Source organism: Myodes glareolus, chromosome 4 (genome assembly GCF_982192425.1).
Source record: "Myodes glareolus chromosome 4, mMyoGla1.1, whole genome shotgun sequence".
In the NCBI taxonomy this organism is placed as follows: Eukaryota; Metazoa; Chordata; class Mammalia; order Rodentia; family Cricetidae; genus Myodes; species Myodes glareolus.
Genome location: NC_142029.1, coordinates 7,108,021 through 7,123,341, shown reverse-complemented (window position 1 = coordinate 7,123,341; position 15,321 = coordinate 7,108,021). Strand labels below are relative to the sequence as shown.

The window sequence follows — 15,321 nt, the reverse complement described above, 5'->3', positions numbered from 1 at the left end:
ACCAACTCGTCATTACAAAAACAAAGTTCAGCCAAAGACAAAAATCGTCCTCAGTATGGGAAGTTTAAATATTTCTTCATAAAACTGTATTATTTTGATGCCAAACTTTGGAGGGAGACATATATTAGTTTTCTAGCACAGAAGAGATAGTTATGGCTGTTGTTTAGTAAAAGAACCTATCCAATTGTGGATAGATCTAGCTCTGTAAAGGAAATTTTGGTCTATTCAGTAGTAGGAGAAGCGCAAAATTAAAAAGAAAGCATATGCTGTGTTTATAGCAAGAAAACAATATTTATTTATATGCGTTGTTGAGTAAAAGAAAGTTCCAGAAGGGTAAGCAGAATAGGCTTCGAGCATCCCAGTGAGCCCTAGGGACAAGCTACATCCCTAGTACTAGCTATAAGCTTATATCTGGCTTTCTGTGATGTACGTCTTAGAGACTGAACACAGCTCCTCAGGCTTGCAAAGCACATGCTTCATTTATTGAACCATCTCCCCAGGCCCCCGAAATAAATGTTTTTCATGTCTTAAGTTGCATATTGAATGAGAGGCCTGTTAGATCTCATCCTTGTTCCATCCTCCTGTGGGTACAAACTGTCAATTTGTCCATCCTGTATGCGCTACCTGCCCATGAGTTCCTGAGTGACCGTCTCTGTTACCAAATACTGAGTTTGCTCAGTACTGACTGTAGATTCTCACCAGTCTTCTTCAAAATACTTCCCAAATATAAAGCAAGAAGGGCCGCCCACTGAATTAAGGTTGAAATATACATCTCATTTAAAAATAATTATGGATTCTTATAATTATGGATTTTTTTAAAGAATATATCTTCATAATCAAAAATACCTGGAAAGACAAACAGCTGTCTGTCCTGACCAAAGGCGTAAAAAGTTTAGACTTTCGACTTAATTTTAGCATATGTTTGCAAAGTTTCAATGTTCGAACAGAACTTGGATTGGTTTTGTAGTTGAAGCGGGAGGAGAAGCCTTGGTCTTCACCTTTGAGGGATCACAAAGTTGCCTCAAAGAATTGAATTGATATTGATGATGTCATTCAACCTCACAGCCTGTAATTGCTGCTAAGTGTGGTCTCAGGAGACCACACCGAATGTCCTTTCATAAGTATGATCAATAATATGTGCCTTTCCTAAAAGGGGTGGAGGGAGCTGATCAGCAAAATATGTTAATCTTAAAAATGATTATGCTTCTCCAAAGGGGATGATCCGAGTACACGCATGAGGCATCACTGTTCCTTCCAAACACTCATTTTCATAGGACTGTGTCTGTGATGCCACACTCACAGACCACAGAGAACAGGTAACGGTCATCAATGAGAGTCCCAGCATCTGGCACAGCAGCAATGAGGAGCCAGAACCCTTCTAGCCTGTGCCTTCTGCACCAGTGCTGTTGCCTCTTCCTTAAATCCTTGAATTCGTCTTATGTGTTCAGTTCCTCACTATAAAGAGAATTTAATCTTACCCTCATTTTCATCACAAATCTTAACGAGATTCTAAGCAGTCATCTAAAAATCATAGAAAATGGTGCATTTCTGTATGGTTGATAATTTCAAATTGTCCTATTTAATGGGCTGTTTGTTTAATCAATTTAAACGTTTTTTTTATATGCATGTGTTTGTGTACCCAGGAACATGAATGTTACAGTCCGCATGTGGAGGTTATAAGACAACTTGATGGATTTACTTCCCTTTTTCTACCATTTAGATCTCAGGGATTAAACTAAAATCTCAAGTCTCAGTGATAAGTGCCTCAGTGATAAGTGCCTTCCCTTGCTCAGTTACCCATTCAGCCAAAATTTTTAAATTTTGGCATTTATTGTTCCCTTTAAATTTAGTTGAGTAAGTGTCACATACCTATAAACCCAAGATCTGAGAGACAGGGGCAAGAGGATCAGGAGTTAAAGTCATCCTTGGCTAAAGACAGCCTGGGCTACAGATTAGACACTGCCTTAAAACACTAGCAAACAGCCAACTATTTAACTAACTAGCTAGCTAATTACCAAGTAATTGCCCAGCTAGTCAACTGATCAACCAACCAACCAACCAAATAAGCAAACAAAATGCAGGCTGTTGGAGTTGGAATAGAAGAACATGCAATATCATAGCACAGAATTCCATGAAGCACAGAATTCTGAGACTGGAGAGGTAACCAAGTGTTTTGGAAGGTTCAATCTGAATGGTGTGCTTCCAGGTCACACATTGAAGAAGAAACAGAATGGTGACTGAGAGGGAAGTCCATGGGTAGGAGACTGTGGTTGGGTGGTAATCAAGGGAAGTTGCCATGGCAACTGTGGGAAGACACTCTCAGGAGAGAGAAGATACCCCAAAGTGGTACCCGCTAGGAGCTTGTGAACTTCTGTGATGACTTGAGTTAAAAATAATTCCTGTATATTTCAGTGCAACTTCTACCTACTAGGTGTCTTACAAGGAATAACTCTGGCTGAACAGCCTTAGGCCATCTCATTGAATTTATGGAAGGACCTCATGAAGTAAGCCACACTTTCCCATCTTTAGAAGAGAGGAACTTGACTCTGAGATAGTCACTGACTATGTTTCTGACACACAGTCTCCACCCAAGTCAATTCTGAAGTACCCACATGCGGCCAGGGCATTAATCAGCTCCCTCATCTCCTAATGTCCCAAAGGCTCACTCACACAGAGAAGCACTTCAGACCTTGGTCCCATAAAGTATCCATTGTTTCCATATACTTTTCCCCAGCAGCTTCTGTGAAACATGGATATATGGACTCTTATGGTCCTCATATTTCCCCTTCCTGCTTATTCCATCCAAGCAGTGGTGGTTTGAAAGGGAATGAACCCCATAGCCTAGTATATTTGAGTGCTTAGCCTATAGTGAGTGACACTATTAGGAGATGTAGCCTTGTTGAGGTAGGTGTGACCTTGTTGTAGGAAGTGTGGCACTGTGTGTGTGGGGGGGTGGGCTTTGAGATCTCATATGCTCAAGTTGTACCCAATGTGGGATACAGTTCACTTCCTGCTCCCATGGATCAAGGTGTAGAACTCTGACTACCTCTCCAGTACCATGTCTACCTGCATGCTGCCTTGCTTCCTCCCATAAAAATAATGGACTAAATTTCTGAAACTATAAAATAGACCCAATTAAATGTTTTACTTTGTAAGAGTTGTCATGGTCACGGTATCTCTTCACAGCAGTAGAAACCCTAACTAAGATACTTGCTCTTATTTGGTATACTGCCAGGAATACAGCATGAACTCAATGTGTGCATTCTGTATGGAGACACAGACTTACTCAAGGTTGAAAGGAGCTGAGAGGTCATGGCTGGGACTCAGCCACTCTAGGGAGGCTTTGTGAATACACATAACTACGAAAGCATAGACTGGAAGCAAACACATGTTTGCAAAGCAAGTCTTAGCCCCTGAAAGATTATGCAAAAGGAGGATGAGATCTTAAGATAGGAATACTTGATGCTTCTCCTTGAGCTCTCTACAAATAGGAATCGACAAGCAAGCCATATGGCTAAATATCGCAGCTGATACAAGTTTAGCTTTAAATATTGTGGTATAAGCAGGAATCAGACTTTAGTACATGATTCCTAAAATTGCTCTCTGGTCTGGGCATGGGGGAACATGCCTGTGATCCCAACACTCGCGGGAGGCAGAGGCAGAAGGAGCTAATGATGGGAAAGTCGACAACAAGATGATGCCAGGGAGGTTTCAGATACAAGCAGGCAGCCCATGCAGTTGGGAACGGCAGGGGAGCTTACACCTTCACTTTGACATCACTTTGATGCCCTGCTGTTTCATGGGCTGATGAGTTTACAGCTGGTTGGCTGGTTTTCATGGTGAAGAACATTTCAAGAAAGCAGTGCATGGGTGTTGATGGCTACTTTCAGCCAGATTTACAGGGACAATTGGGAAGAAAAGGGAGCAGAGCTGAAATACTTGGAAAATCAGCATGCTTCAAGGATGATATAGCTACATGGTTTGAAATGGGGCAACAAAATGTCTTAAGGGAGGCTGGATAGAGGGTTCAATGGTTAAGAGTATTTGCTGCTCTTCCAGAGGACCTAGGTTCTATTTCCAGCACCCACGTGACTGCTCACAACCATGTGCAACTCCAGTTCCAGGGGATCTGACACGCTCTTCTGGCCTCTGTGGACACATAAACATGTAGGCACACACATAAACATGCAAAATGAATCAACAAACAAATAAATGCAAATAGAAAGATGTGTTGAGAGCATCTCAGAAATCTGCAAAGTCCCTAGGATCACAGTGCTTTCAAGGAGTTTCCACAAAAAAGCCATTCCAGAAGAGCCCCAACCATAGGATCCCTTTTCTGAAGTTCACACAGGAAAGCGCTGCAAAGCTATTATGTCCATAATCCAAGGAGGTCTAGGTTCAGGCACAGCTCGTACTAATGCAAAACTTAGAACTGCCACAGTAATGATAGCTTGGCAGGTATGGAGAATGTATTTTAGATATGGAGTCATGGGAGCCTCCACCGAGATTTCAAAGGAAAGTCTATGTAGTTCAAGCAATATGCTAAGTGGTCAGAATTTCCGTAATCAGTATTCAGTGGGTGATACAGAATGAAACTTTGATAACAAAGTTGCATTTAGGATCCAGGAGATGTAGAGGGGCCAATAGTATGCAATGGTGGCCCAAGAAAGCTATAGGTATCAGCAAAATATGGCCAAGAGAACAACAGTGTAAGGCTACAGATAGTGAAGCCTTATCGACAGGACCGCCAAAGTTCTTAGTAGCCCACTTTCTACCACGGTGTGTCCTGGATGCCAGGTGAGGAGACAGGGGCTTTAGTACTTGTTCTATTGGTGTCAATATTGCCCTGGGCCAATTCATCATCCCGGTCCCCTGTTCTTACGTTATAAAATGGGAATACTTCACCTGTGCCCAGCCTATTGGAAGTATGCAACTCTCTCTTTGACTTTTAAGGGACCCACACTTAAGAAGTGCCACGAGTCCCGAAGGAGAGCTTGGGTTTCTGACTTTTGAGTGATGCTGGAACAATTAAGATTTTGGGACACCTAGTGGTGTACTGCGTGCATTTTGTATTGTGAGGTAGACAATAATTTTGTGAACAAGGAGAGGGCTGTTGTGATTTGGATTAGAGTCCCACTAAGATGCGTGTGATTGGACTACGCCATGATGCTATTACCACAGTCAAACTTCTAGAGATGGGGACCAGCGGGAGGTCCCTGCATTATAAGGACTGTGACCTGAAGATGACTGGGAGACACCAGCCCCTGAGTCTCTCTCTGCTTTCTGACCCACGATCTTGTTTTAATTCTCAATTCAATTGTTGGCTAGTTTCCTCATCACATACCCAAAGCCATGCAGCCAACTAATTTTGGACTGAAACACCCAGGTTTATGTGGTAAACAAAATGCTTCTTTTTATCAGTTTGTTTGTCTAGAATATAGATATGTTGCTATAGCAATGCTGTTATAAACAGTTGGCTAAAGGAATCAATACACTAAGAAACAAAGCTGAATACAAACTGAAGAAAGCCTCTGGGATTACAGGGAAAATACATAAAAAAGCAAAGGTTTGAGCTATAGAAGTTTAAGGAGGATATAAGAGAACAATTATTTGATAATATAGAGGAAGAAAATATTTTAAATTTAGATACAGAATATTCAGGTGTAAGAAGGTCAAGGTTTATCTAAGTCCAAATAAAACTACCCAAGACAAATGCTCAGGAACAAAAAGAATATGTTAAAATTCAGAGTAAAGAAGCAGGCAATAGACAAGCATTTTAGCAAGGTTCTCAGCAGAATCTATGCAAGTTGGGGAAGAATTGAGACTGCTGTATGGGAAAGTTGACCTTCATGTATGAAGAGACAGTAAGTCCTTTCCAGGAAAGATGTAACTGAGGGAGAAGCTGTAACTGCAGGATAAGCTGTAACTAAGGGAGAAGCTGCAACTGAGGGAAGAAGGTGTAACTGAGAGAGAAGCTGTAACTGAGGGAGAAGCTATAATTGAGGGAGAAGCTGTAACTGAGAGATGTCATCAATACCAGAAGTCTCTTGTATGATAAAGTTCTCTAAGCTGAAAAGAAACCATGGTCAATAGTTTTTTTTAACTTTAAAGCTTACTAGTAAAAGTAAGTACACAGTCAAACTCAGAATTTAGTGTTCGGAGAGTGTTTGAATCCCTTTTGTTTAGTATGAGGGTTAGAAGGCACAAATGTTGGGGATGGAGAAAGCTCAGTGGTGGTGATTGTTCACTGCTCTTCCAGAGGACCAGAGTTCAGGGCCTATGTAACTCACAGCCACCTGTTACCCCAGCTGCATGAGATGCAATGCTCTGTGAGCACTGCACATACATACACACATAAAAACATGCACAAATGCAGAATTAAAAAATAAATAGAAAAACAAAAATACCAAAAGATGAAAGTATTAGCAATAGCAGTAGCAAAAAAATGTGTTAAGCGATTTAAAATATAAATATGCAAATTGTGTCATCAAACTCTTTTATAGATGAAGTGGAATAGGAGTGTAGAGGTTTTCGATTTTTTTCAATCAAATTTAAGTCACTGTGATTTTAAAAGGGCATATTAGAACTATAAGTTCCCCCTCTTGCTTCCCCCCACCCCGTGTGTGTGTGTGTGTGTATGTGTGTGTCTGAATGTGTGTGTGCACGTATGTGCACATGCATATTTCCTGGCACTAACAAAGCAAAGAAGTATAGCAGATATATAAAGACATCAAAGCATACCACTGTGCTTTTGATCGCTCGATACAAACACTAGGGATCACAGCTGAAGAATGGAATTAGGCTGACGGTTTCTGGATTCACAATCCAGGCCTCAAAAGCTATGCTGAGTTGCTGCTGCTGCCCAGAGAACCCCCTGGTGCTCTCCTCAGGGAGCTTGGACTTCTTCCCAATACAGTGACCAGATCTGAAAGAGGAGGGTCCCGAGGGCATGTGCAGAAACTTCTTGGGACAACCGCTGGCAACTGGCAACGGAATGACTTTCCGATCCATCTATCGGATTCTGTCCACAAGAACAGAACCCCAAGGATCAGAAATGTCTAAGAGGATATTCAGATATCACGTCCTGGTCGGACAGTATCACCGAGTGTGGAAGCTTCTGGAGTGAGTAACGTTATTATAGTCGTCTGGTAAAATGCCAACAGACACCACACCCCTACATCTAGTTTTTTTAGTAAGACAGCTAATATACAATCATTCATATATATATATATATATATATATATATATATATATATATATATATATAGTTTTTTCAAGACATGGTTTCTCTGTTTCACTTTGGAGCCTGTCCTGGCACTTGCTCTGCAGACCAGGCTGACCTTGAACTCACAGGGATCTCTCTGCCTCTGCAATTATATTTTTTAAACCACTGTTAGTTGGACATTCCAATACCAGAAACAAGAAAGAAATCCTACTTAACTAATGAAGCATCTTATTCTCCTTCAAATGATGGCAACCATGTTAGGACCTGCTCTGTATATTTAGACATGGAGAAGATCTTGCTGGAAGAAAACAATTTAAGTCTTTAATATAGTATTCTAGGAAGGAGACGCCGATGTGTTTAATCTTCGTCTCTGGAGCAGCTGAGCAGGGCTGGGGGCAGCCAGGATGTGAAAACAGAAACTTGGAGAAAATGACCACTTCTGTTGGCTATCCCAGAAGGGTCTTGAAAAACAAATTGTGTGCCCTCTCTAAACTTTTAGGTTCTCGTTGTAGGGTTAAATCATTGCAAAAACAAAATGCATGTTCCAGGATGTAACCACACCATTCTTCTCCCCTAACAGAGATCCACACATGCACTAGAAGACAGGAAGCCCACTGGTTCCCAGAGCCTAATTAATCATGACATGAGGCATCCCCTTTGTTGTTGCTCTCCTGGGGCATTTTTATACCCCAAGGAGATGGACCACAGGAAGATTTATGTACAAGGAATGTGCTTTTCTTTCGGTGGGGGGTGGGAGGTGCTAAGAACTAGAAGAGGAGAAATATGCAGTATGTCTTCTGAACCTGGTTATTTCAAACAGTTCACTATTAATGATGTGCGAGAAAACCAGCATCTCAGCAACATTTTAAAGACGATGTTAAACGAGTTCTTAAGTAGGTAACTACCGTCTATCTGCCTCATTTTACCAACAGGAAAACTGGGTTTGGGGGGGAAAGTCCAACTCCTATTTGTGAGTTTGCATCATTTGGAAACACTGTGGGGTAGCTGTGTCCATCCAGCACTGAAGAACTCTTTTGTCCTGGCTTGGTTCCTGTAGCTGTGATTAAAAACCAGGCCACAGGCTCCATAGGGAAGTTAAGGGTTTATTTGGTTCCTAATTCCCATTACAATGCTTCATTGAGAAGAAGCTGAGGTGGAAACCAACCCAAAGCAACTAGTCACATGACATGACCTCCAATCAAGAGCAGAGAAAAACAAATGTACCCAGAGTCCCTTGCTTGCTGCATCCAAGCTCTTGGCTGGCTTTCTATGTTCAAATGGCTCAGAGTCCAGCCCACGAAATGGTGTTGCCCACATTCAGGATGGGCCAATTAACAACCATGATAACTCCCCTCAGGCCACTCTGACCCAGGCAATCCCTGATCCAGGCTGTGTTCCCTGGTGATCCTAGATTGTGTCAAGAACATTTCAAACTAACCAGCAATCTTCTTTTCACTACCTATAACCTCCAGGAAACACTAGAACTCAACAAATGTCTTAGAAGTTAGCCTTTCAGGGACTGGATACTGGGATTATGACAGGCTAAATAAACCAAGTTGTCCATGATCTGATCCTTAGGCCCTGGGACAAACGACTTCTGTCTACGACAGAGAGAAGGTTGTGAGCTGAGTTGGTTAGAAACCTATGTTTGGGAAGAGTCTCCTGGATTATTTGGGTGATCTCTCACCCCTCCTTCCAAAGCATCCTTTTTTGGATAGGGGAGTGATGATACCAGACAGAGCTCAATGTGAAGATGGAGAGATAGAGGCTTGAAGATGCTGTATTGCTGGTCTCAATGATCAGAGACAGCTTATGAGCCAGCTGGGACAGACACTGTATCGCCAGAATTAGAAAATCAAGCCATCCTTTTCCTACAGCCTCTTGAAGGCTCTTCAAAGAGCACCTCCCCACTGACTCCTTAATTTTGGCTCAGAGAGACTCATTCTAAACTTCTGACCTTCAGAACTGTTGGAGAATGCATGGTATTTTGAGTCCCCCCTCCCATATTCGTGGTGGTTCGTTTCATCAGTCATGGGAAATTACTACAGTCAAATGCAGAAGGGCTCTGAGAAAATATTTGGTCAGGTTGAGGCTATGAAATCCTGAGATGTTAATAAGGCTATCGATTTCATGTTACTAACTCGATGCTCCTGGGAAACCAGGATTCCCCTGTAGCATGGAAACAGAGGTCAAAGGAAGTCTGTTGAATCATAGGGGCTGAGCATACACACAGCATGTGGGCTAACACTCCTGAAACCCCAGGAATTAGAGACCAGGGGCTATTTTAATCAGCTTGGTGAGTTCTATAAAAAGTCAAGGGTTTCAAGAGGTAGACAGAGCAACTGTGGCCCCACTAAAGGCCACTAAATTACGCAACTAAAGAGATCTCTGAGAATCCATGCAGACAAGATTCCAGTCCTGTGACTTGAAACCACAAAACCTCCGTGGTCCCTAGGCTGCGTGGAAACTATGGGATCTCTTCTCATGTTTCTGCAGCCCCAAATATTCTAGTATTTCAGCATGCAAAACAGATCCATGTGAAAATTACAAAATCATCAGTGTCTTCCAGCAGGGTCATCCTAACCCAGCTTGCAGTCTCCCAGTAGTGAACCACTGACTTCCTTTCAGAGGAGAGAGTTCTTTTCACAAACCAGTTCTTTTAACTCACCAGTGTTAGGTGAGTGCTGACCTCAGAGTCAAGAGTCTAATGCCATCTGATCAAGCGGGGAAAGGCAATTTGAGAGAGAGTTTAAATGCTGGATTAAAGGGAGGATGTCAAGCAAGCATCAAAGCTAATCCTTAGAGTGTCCTTGAACTCAGAAACCTAATACTCTGATTCTCTTCTCAGAATGTTCTAATCTCCTACTTGTATTTTCCTTCCACCTCCTGCCTCCCTTTACTCTCTGTGGTCTGACAAAAGGCAGCAGCAGAAGTGGCTAGACAACCCCTAATTTACCATATAGTTCAGAAGACAGGGTAACACTTAGTTTTCAACCCTGCCCCCAGATGTAAAACGAAGAATTCTACAAATGCAAAGGTTCCTCTAAGGAGTCACATGCACACCAAAATTAAATGATTAGAAAGAGCTAGAGCTGGGATCCAAACATGTCATTATTCTCGAGTGTAGACGAAGGCGTTGAGATACTGTGATAAAAGACAAGGCAGGAAGTCAGCTAGGTACCAAAGCTGGAGAAAGTTACATAGCGCATCTTTGCATCTCTGGCCCCACCAGGAGCTGTGCGACTCCGGGCAAGATACTGAACTTTTCTGAATTTAATTACACTAACCTTTAAAATGATGATGATAATGGTAACTATCTCCTTGAACTATTTTGGCAAAAGAGTATATAAATGACATACGTAGGAGTGCTCAGCACTTGGAAAATATTAAATATATAATAAATTTCAGCTACTTCAGATGACCTTGAGGTCAATAAGAATACGAACAGAAATACTTTATTAAGTTATGATTTGTCTTATTTTGGTTTGAAAAGTAATGACTGAAGAAAAAACTCAATCAGATTTAGTAAACATGAACCTGGCTACCGAACAAATGCTTATACAAGATATATGCAGATTTTATTATTTTGAAAAGTTGCTTATATTTTGAGCACCACATGAATCAAAGGCTAGAAAAAAGTCCCTCTTGTTTCCCAGTGACATGCATATGCATGGAAAATGTCTGTTTTTTTATTGTCCTCTCTAATGATTTATAGCAACTGTTTCTTAAAATATTTCAATGGGGTTGCAGAGTAGGCTCAGTGCATGAAGAGCCTGCCATGTCATCCCAAAGATCTGAGTGCAATCACAGCACACGTAGAAAACTCTGAGAATGGTGGGATTTGCTTGTCACCCCAGCCCTGAGGAGGTGGAGACAGGCAGACACGTGGGCCTCACTAGCCTGCCAGCCTAGCTAACTTGTCATGGTCCAGGCCCATGAGAAACTCTGCCCCAAATCAAGGTGGATGGTCCCCCCGGAGTGACAACTGAGTTTAGCCTGGCCTCCATACATATTCACACTTATGTGCAATTGCACACACGTGTACACCGCACAAACACTTTAGTGGTTTTTCCACTACCCTTCGGTGTAATACTCTTAGTCTAGCACTGTTTTCTGTGTGTGCTGGCCAGTTTTATGTCAGCTTGACACAACCTAGAGTCATCTGAAGAGAGGAAACCTCAACTGAGAAAACACCTCCATGAGATCCAGCTGTAGGGTATTTTCTTAATCAGATTGATGGGGGAGGGCCCAGCCCATTGTGGGTGGTGCCAGCCCTGGATTGGTGGTCCTGAGTTCTATAAAAAGAAAGCTAGGCAAGCCATGAGGAGCAAACCAGTAAGCAGCACCCCTCCATGGCCTCTATGTCAGCTCCTGCCTTCAAGTCCCTGTCCTGAGATCCTTCCCTGACTTCCTTCAGTGATGGACTGTGATCTAGAAGTGTAAGCAAAATAAACCCTTGCTTGCATTTGGTCATGGTGTTTCATTACAGCAATAGTAACCCTAACTAATGTGGCTGCCCCCTTTCTCTCTGACCTTACCTTTCTTCTATTCTCCTCTCTTCAGGCTCCTTCATGTGAACGGTTTCCTGCTTGGGTTTTTCTTTCTTCTGAGCTCAGCACTGACACCCGTCCTTGTCACTTACCTTGAGTCCAGAGAATAACTTACCTACCCACCTAATCTCAAAGCAGCACCCACTCTTTTTTCCAACACATCAATCTAGAGTGAGTCTCTGCATTGGGTTTACCACTGCTAAATACTGTTCTTATTCATTTGCTTCTTTTTACCTTTGTGTGTGTGTGTGTGTGTGTGTGTGTGTGTGTGTGTGTGTGTGAAGCACTAGTTTCCACCATTCTTTAGACAGGAAGAACATAATAATAGTGAATAATTATAAGTGAATAATAACGCTGATTTTGATGAAAGAATAAGGACAGTTATTAAAGATCTTCTTACAAGCTATTTAAAAATACCTAAAACTACCCTCATGCATGTATTCTTATTTGTTTATTGAATCATTCGTTTATTCATATAATTACTTATAGTTGAGGATGACCTCCTGCCACCACATCCCAAGTGTCGGAATCACAACTGGGCACCACCATGTCTGGTGTACGCAGTGCCGGGAACTGAACCCAGGGCTGGATGTAAGCTATAAGAGCAGTGGATTAACAGAGCTGCCTTCCATCTTCTCATGTATAGAGCCTTTCACATGTTAACCAGATGCCAAAAGTCTACTCCCTGAATCAAGAGTTCCCTACAACTTAAATGACAATTTCCCCATTGCTTTCGATCTAAGTCATACTAACTCTCAGTTTGAACAAATCACCTGAGACATCTCTCATGTGTCCTTACTTTATAACTTCATGAAGTGGTGACCGGGAATAGGAGACTCTAATCAACCTTTAAATGGCTGCAGATCCCACTCTACCAGAGCTGACCAGCCAGAGGATGCACTAAGAACCCTGCCCAGAACTGTGTTCAGCCCTCTAGTGGTCAGCAGAGATCCCCCACCCACCGTGAGCAGCTACCACAGTCTTTTTCAAGGACACACAATGCAGTTTGCAATAACACAGAAACCTTACCGTGGTTCAATTAAGTCACAAGAAAGACATGGCAGCAAAAACAGACTCCTTATTCTAGAAGGTTCTCAGATTCCATGAGTTTTCTTTTCCTTGACTAGGGTTTATTTTCCCTGCCCTTTAAGGCATTTATACCAACAACCAGAGCTCTAAGTAGTGGTAGCTGAAAAATATTTCTGTCTGTTTACATTTGTACAAATACGTCTAAAAGACCAGGGAGGAAAGTGTGAGTGTCCAGGATCCTCTAACTTTTCTCTCATTCTAAGACTCTTTCTTCCCCCTAGCACAACAGTGACCAACTAGATTCTTAACCAACAGCTAAGAGGAAGCCGGAAGAATCAAACCAGAAATAGCCACACACTCAGTCTCCCCAGCGTACCAATCTGAAAACCGTGGTAAACTGTACCACCTAGGAGCAACTTTGAATAAAATATCAACTGTCACCAGAGGTCATCCAAACATTTACCCTCTAACTGCTTAAGACATTCCCATTGCCCACCTATTTTGCTCAAGAGGAAAACAGCCATCATCTCACAGAAAGACCGACCTAAAATAAAACTGCGCGGAGCATCCGAACACAGAGAGGTGGGGTACTTACCGCAGGGTGCCCAGTGCAGTAGGTGTAGCTGGCATGAGACTGGTAGTGCAAGCTCGCTCTTGGGAAGGAGCATGTGTTCCAGGCGGGTTGGCTGCTGCTCCATTGGGAGCTGAAGCCAGGGCTCATGGTCACTCGTGACTTGCTCGTCTGATAGGCTCTCACTGTGGAGTTAGACTGTGGAGGAGAAAGAGATGTGGTGTAAGGACAGCTCTGGGCAAGCCAGCTCTATAGTATCATGCATTCTTCCGTGTGGACAGGGCAGACAACTCAGCTAGCCTTGGAAATGGCTGCTGGCAGTGGAAGAAACATTGACTACTCTTGTGATTGAGATGAAAACTTTCCCCTGTATAACAGTTTTGCCTGGATTGCCAAGCACGGAACCTCATTGACACTGATTGCTTCAAAACCATTTTCCCCCTAGCTACAACGTGCAACTCCGTCCTTTAGAAATGAGTAATGCTTTGGTGAGGACAGCAACAACCCTACCTTCCACTACATAAATGACCTTCCGCACAGTGGTCATTGATAAATCTCATGTGATAAATCAGAATTTGAGTAGGAGGATCAGACTGAAACACAGACTGCTGCCCCACTCTAAGTGGCCTTCATATTTCGTGGGTCTATTGCTGTCCCGGGGAGACACCAGCAGAAGTCTGGGCACTCTCCAGCAGTTTGCTTTTGTGCCACCTCAAGATAGCAACATGATGCAGGGCCTCAAGTGGCCGTTTCTGTCCAACCTGCTTGACCCATGTCACTGAAAGTGGAAGAGTGGTAAAATATTAATTCCCCAGATGTCAAGATGGCTGATCACAATGACATACAGGGTAAAATATATGGAAAACAAAAGTCCCTTGCTATCTCCTTTGTCCTCGGACGGCCACAGCACAGGAGGCATATAATGGTTTCTTTTCAGAGAGCATTCTCTATCATCAGATTGTGAGAACCACTTACCCCAGCAGCAGAGTGGCTTCCACAATAAATTCTATTTATAAATCCATGGCGCTTGCCAACTCAATCACAGGGAAAATGTGCTAATCATATTGCTATTATATTCTGTAAATCCAGTGGGGAAGAAGCTTGCATCTGAGATCCCGAGTTCCTGGTGGGCTAGGTTCTGATATCAGATACCTAGATTAACATTTTTTTTTTTTTGAGGATAGCTCTTAGCACCTTGGGATAACTAGACCTGGAGAGTAAGTCAGCCCTTTAAAAGGAAAACCATTTAAATTACAGAATCACGAAACACCATGCCCCTCACCCATTGTCGTGATAGCCACCTTGTGTGGTCCACAGAGGTCAAAAGTCAATAAGAAATGCAGACATATTCCTAAGGCATATTTACCAAGGGACTAAGTGATGGCTTAGTCAGTAAAGGGTTTACCACACAAGCATGAGGACCCGAGTTTAGATTTCCAGAACCCCCATAAAAGCTAGGTGCAGAGAAAGGATCCTACCCCTAAACTTCCTTTGGCTTCAAAACAGCTTCACTTCCTGGCCCCTGGAAATCATCACCCTCAGTAGCTCCTTCATGACTCCGTCTAGTCCATGGTTAGGTTCTTGTTTCCACATTTCCACGAGTCAGAAACCTGATACTTTCTATACAGGGAAGTCAGTAACTGTGCTCCTCTCCTCGTTCAGTAATGGTGGTCATTCTCTCAGTGACCGCAGGGCAGGCATGGTGGTCATTCTTCTCCACATCCTGTTCCCCATCTGTTGTAACATTCACACTCAAGCTGTGTCTCTTATCTGGTGTCATTATTCTTATCTATTCTCTCTGTGTGTGCAGGGGGGGGTGTATACATGTATGCATACACACACACACACACACACACACACACACACACACACACACAACCAGAGAGCAGTTATGTAGTTTACTTTCTCCTAAATTCCATCCCCCAGTTGTAAACTATCTGCTGGAT

At 42.7% G+C, this 15,321-nt stretch overlaps 1 protein-coding gene across 9 annotated transcripts in view; it reads right to left on the bottom strand.

Moving 5' to 3' along the window:
* The window catches only part of Rbms3 (RNA binding motif single stranded interacting protein 3), a 796,347-nt gene that overhangs the window by 756,499 nt on the left and 24,527 nt on the right, over positions 1-15,321 (bottom strand). For all 9 annotated transcript variants that reach the window (XM_048423668.3, XM_048423677.3, XM_048423671.3 and 6 more), the window contains exon 2: positions 13,400-13,573. In XM_048423668.3, coding sequence (XP_048279625.1) covers positions 13,400-13,525 — 126 coding nt within the window. In that variant the 5' untranslated portion in view covers positions 13,526-13,573. The remainder of the gene's footprint in view (positions 1-13,399; positions 13,574-15,321) is intronic.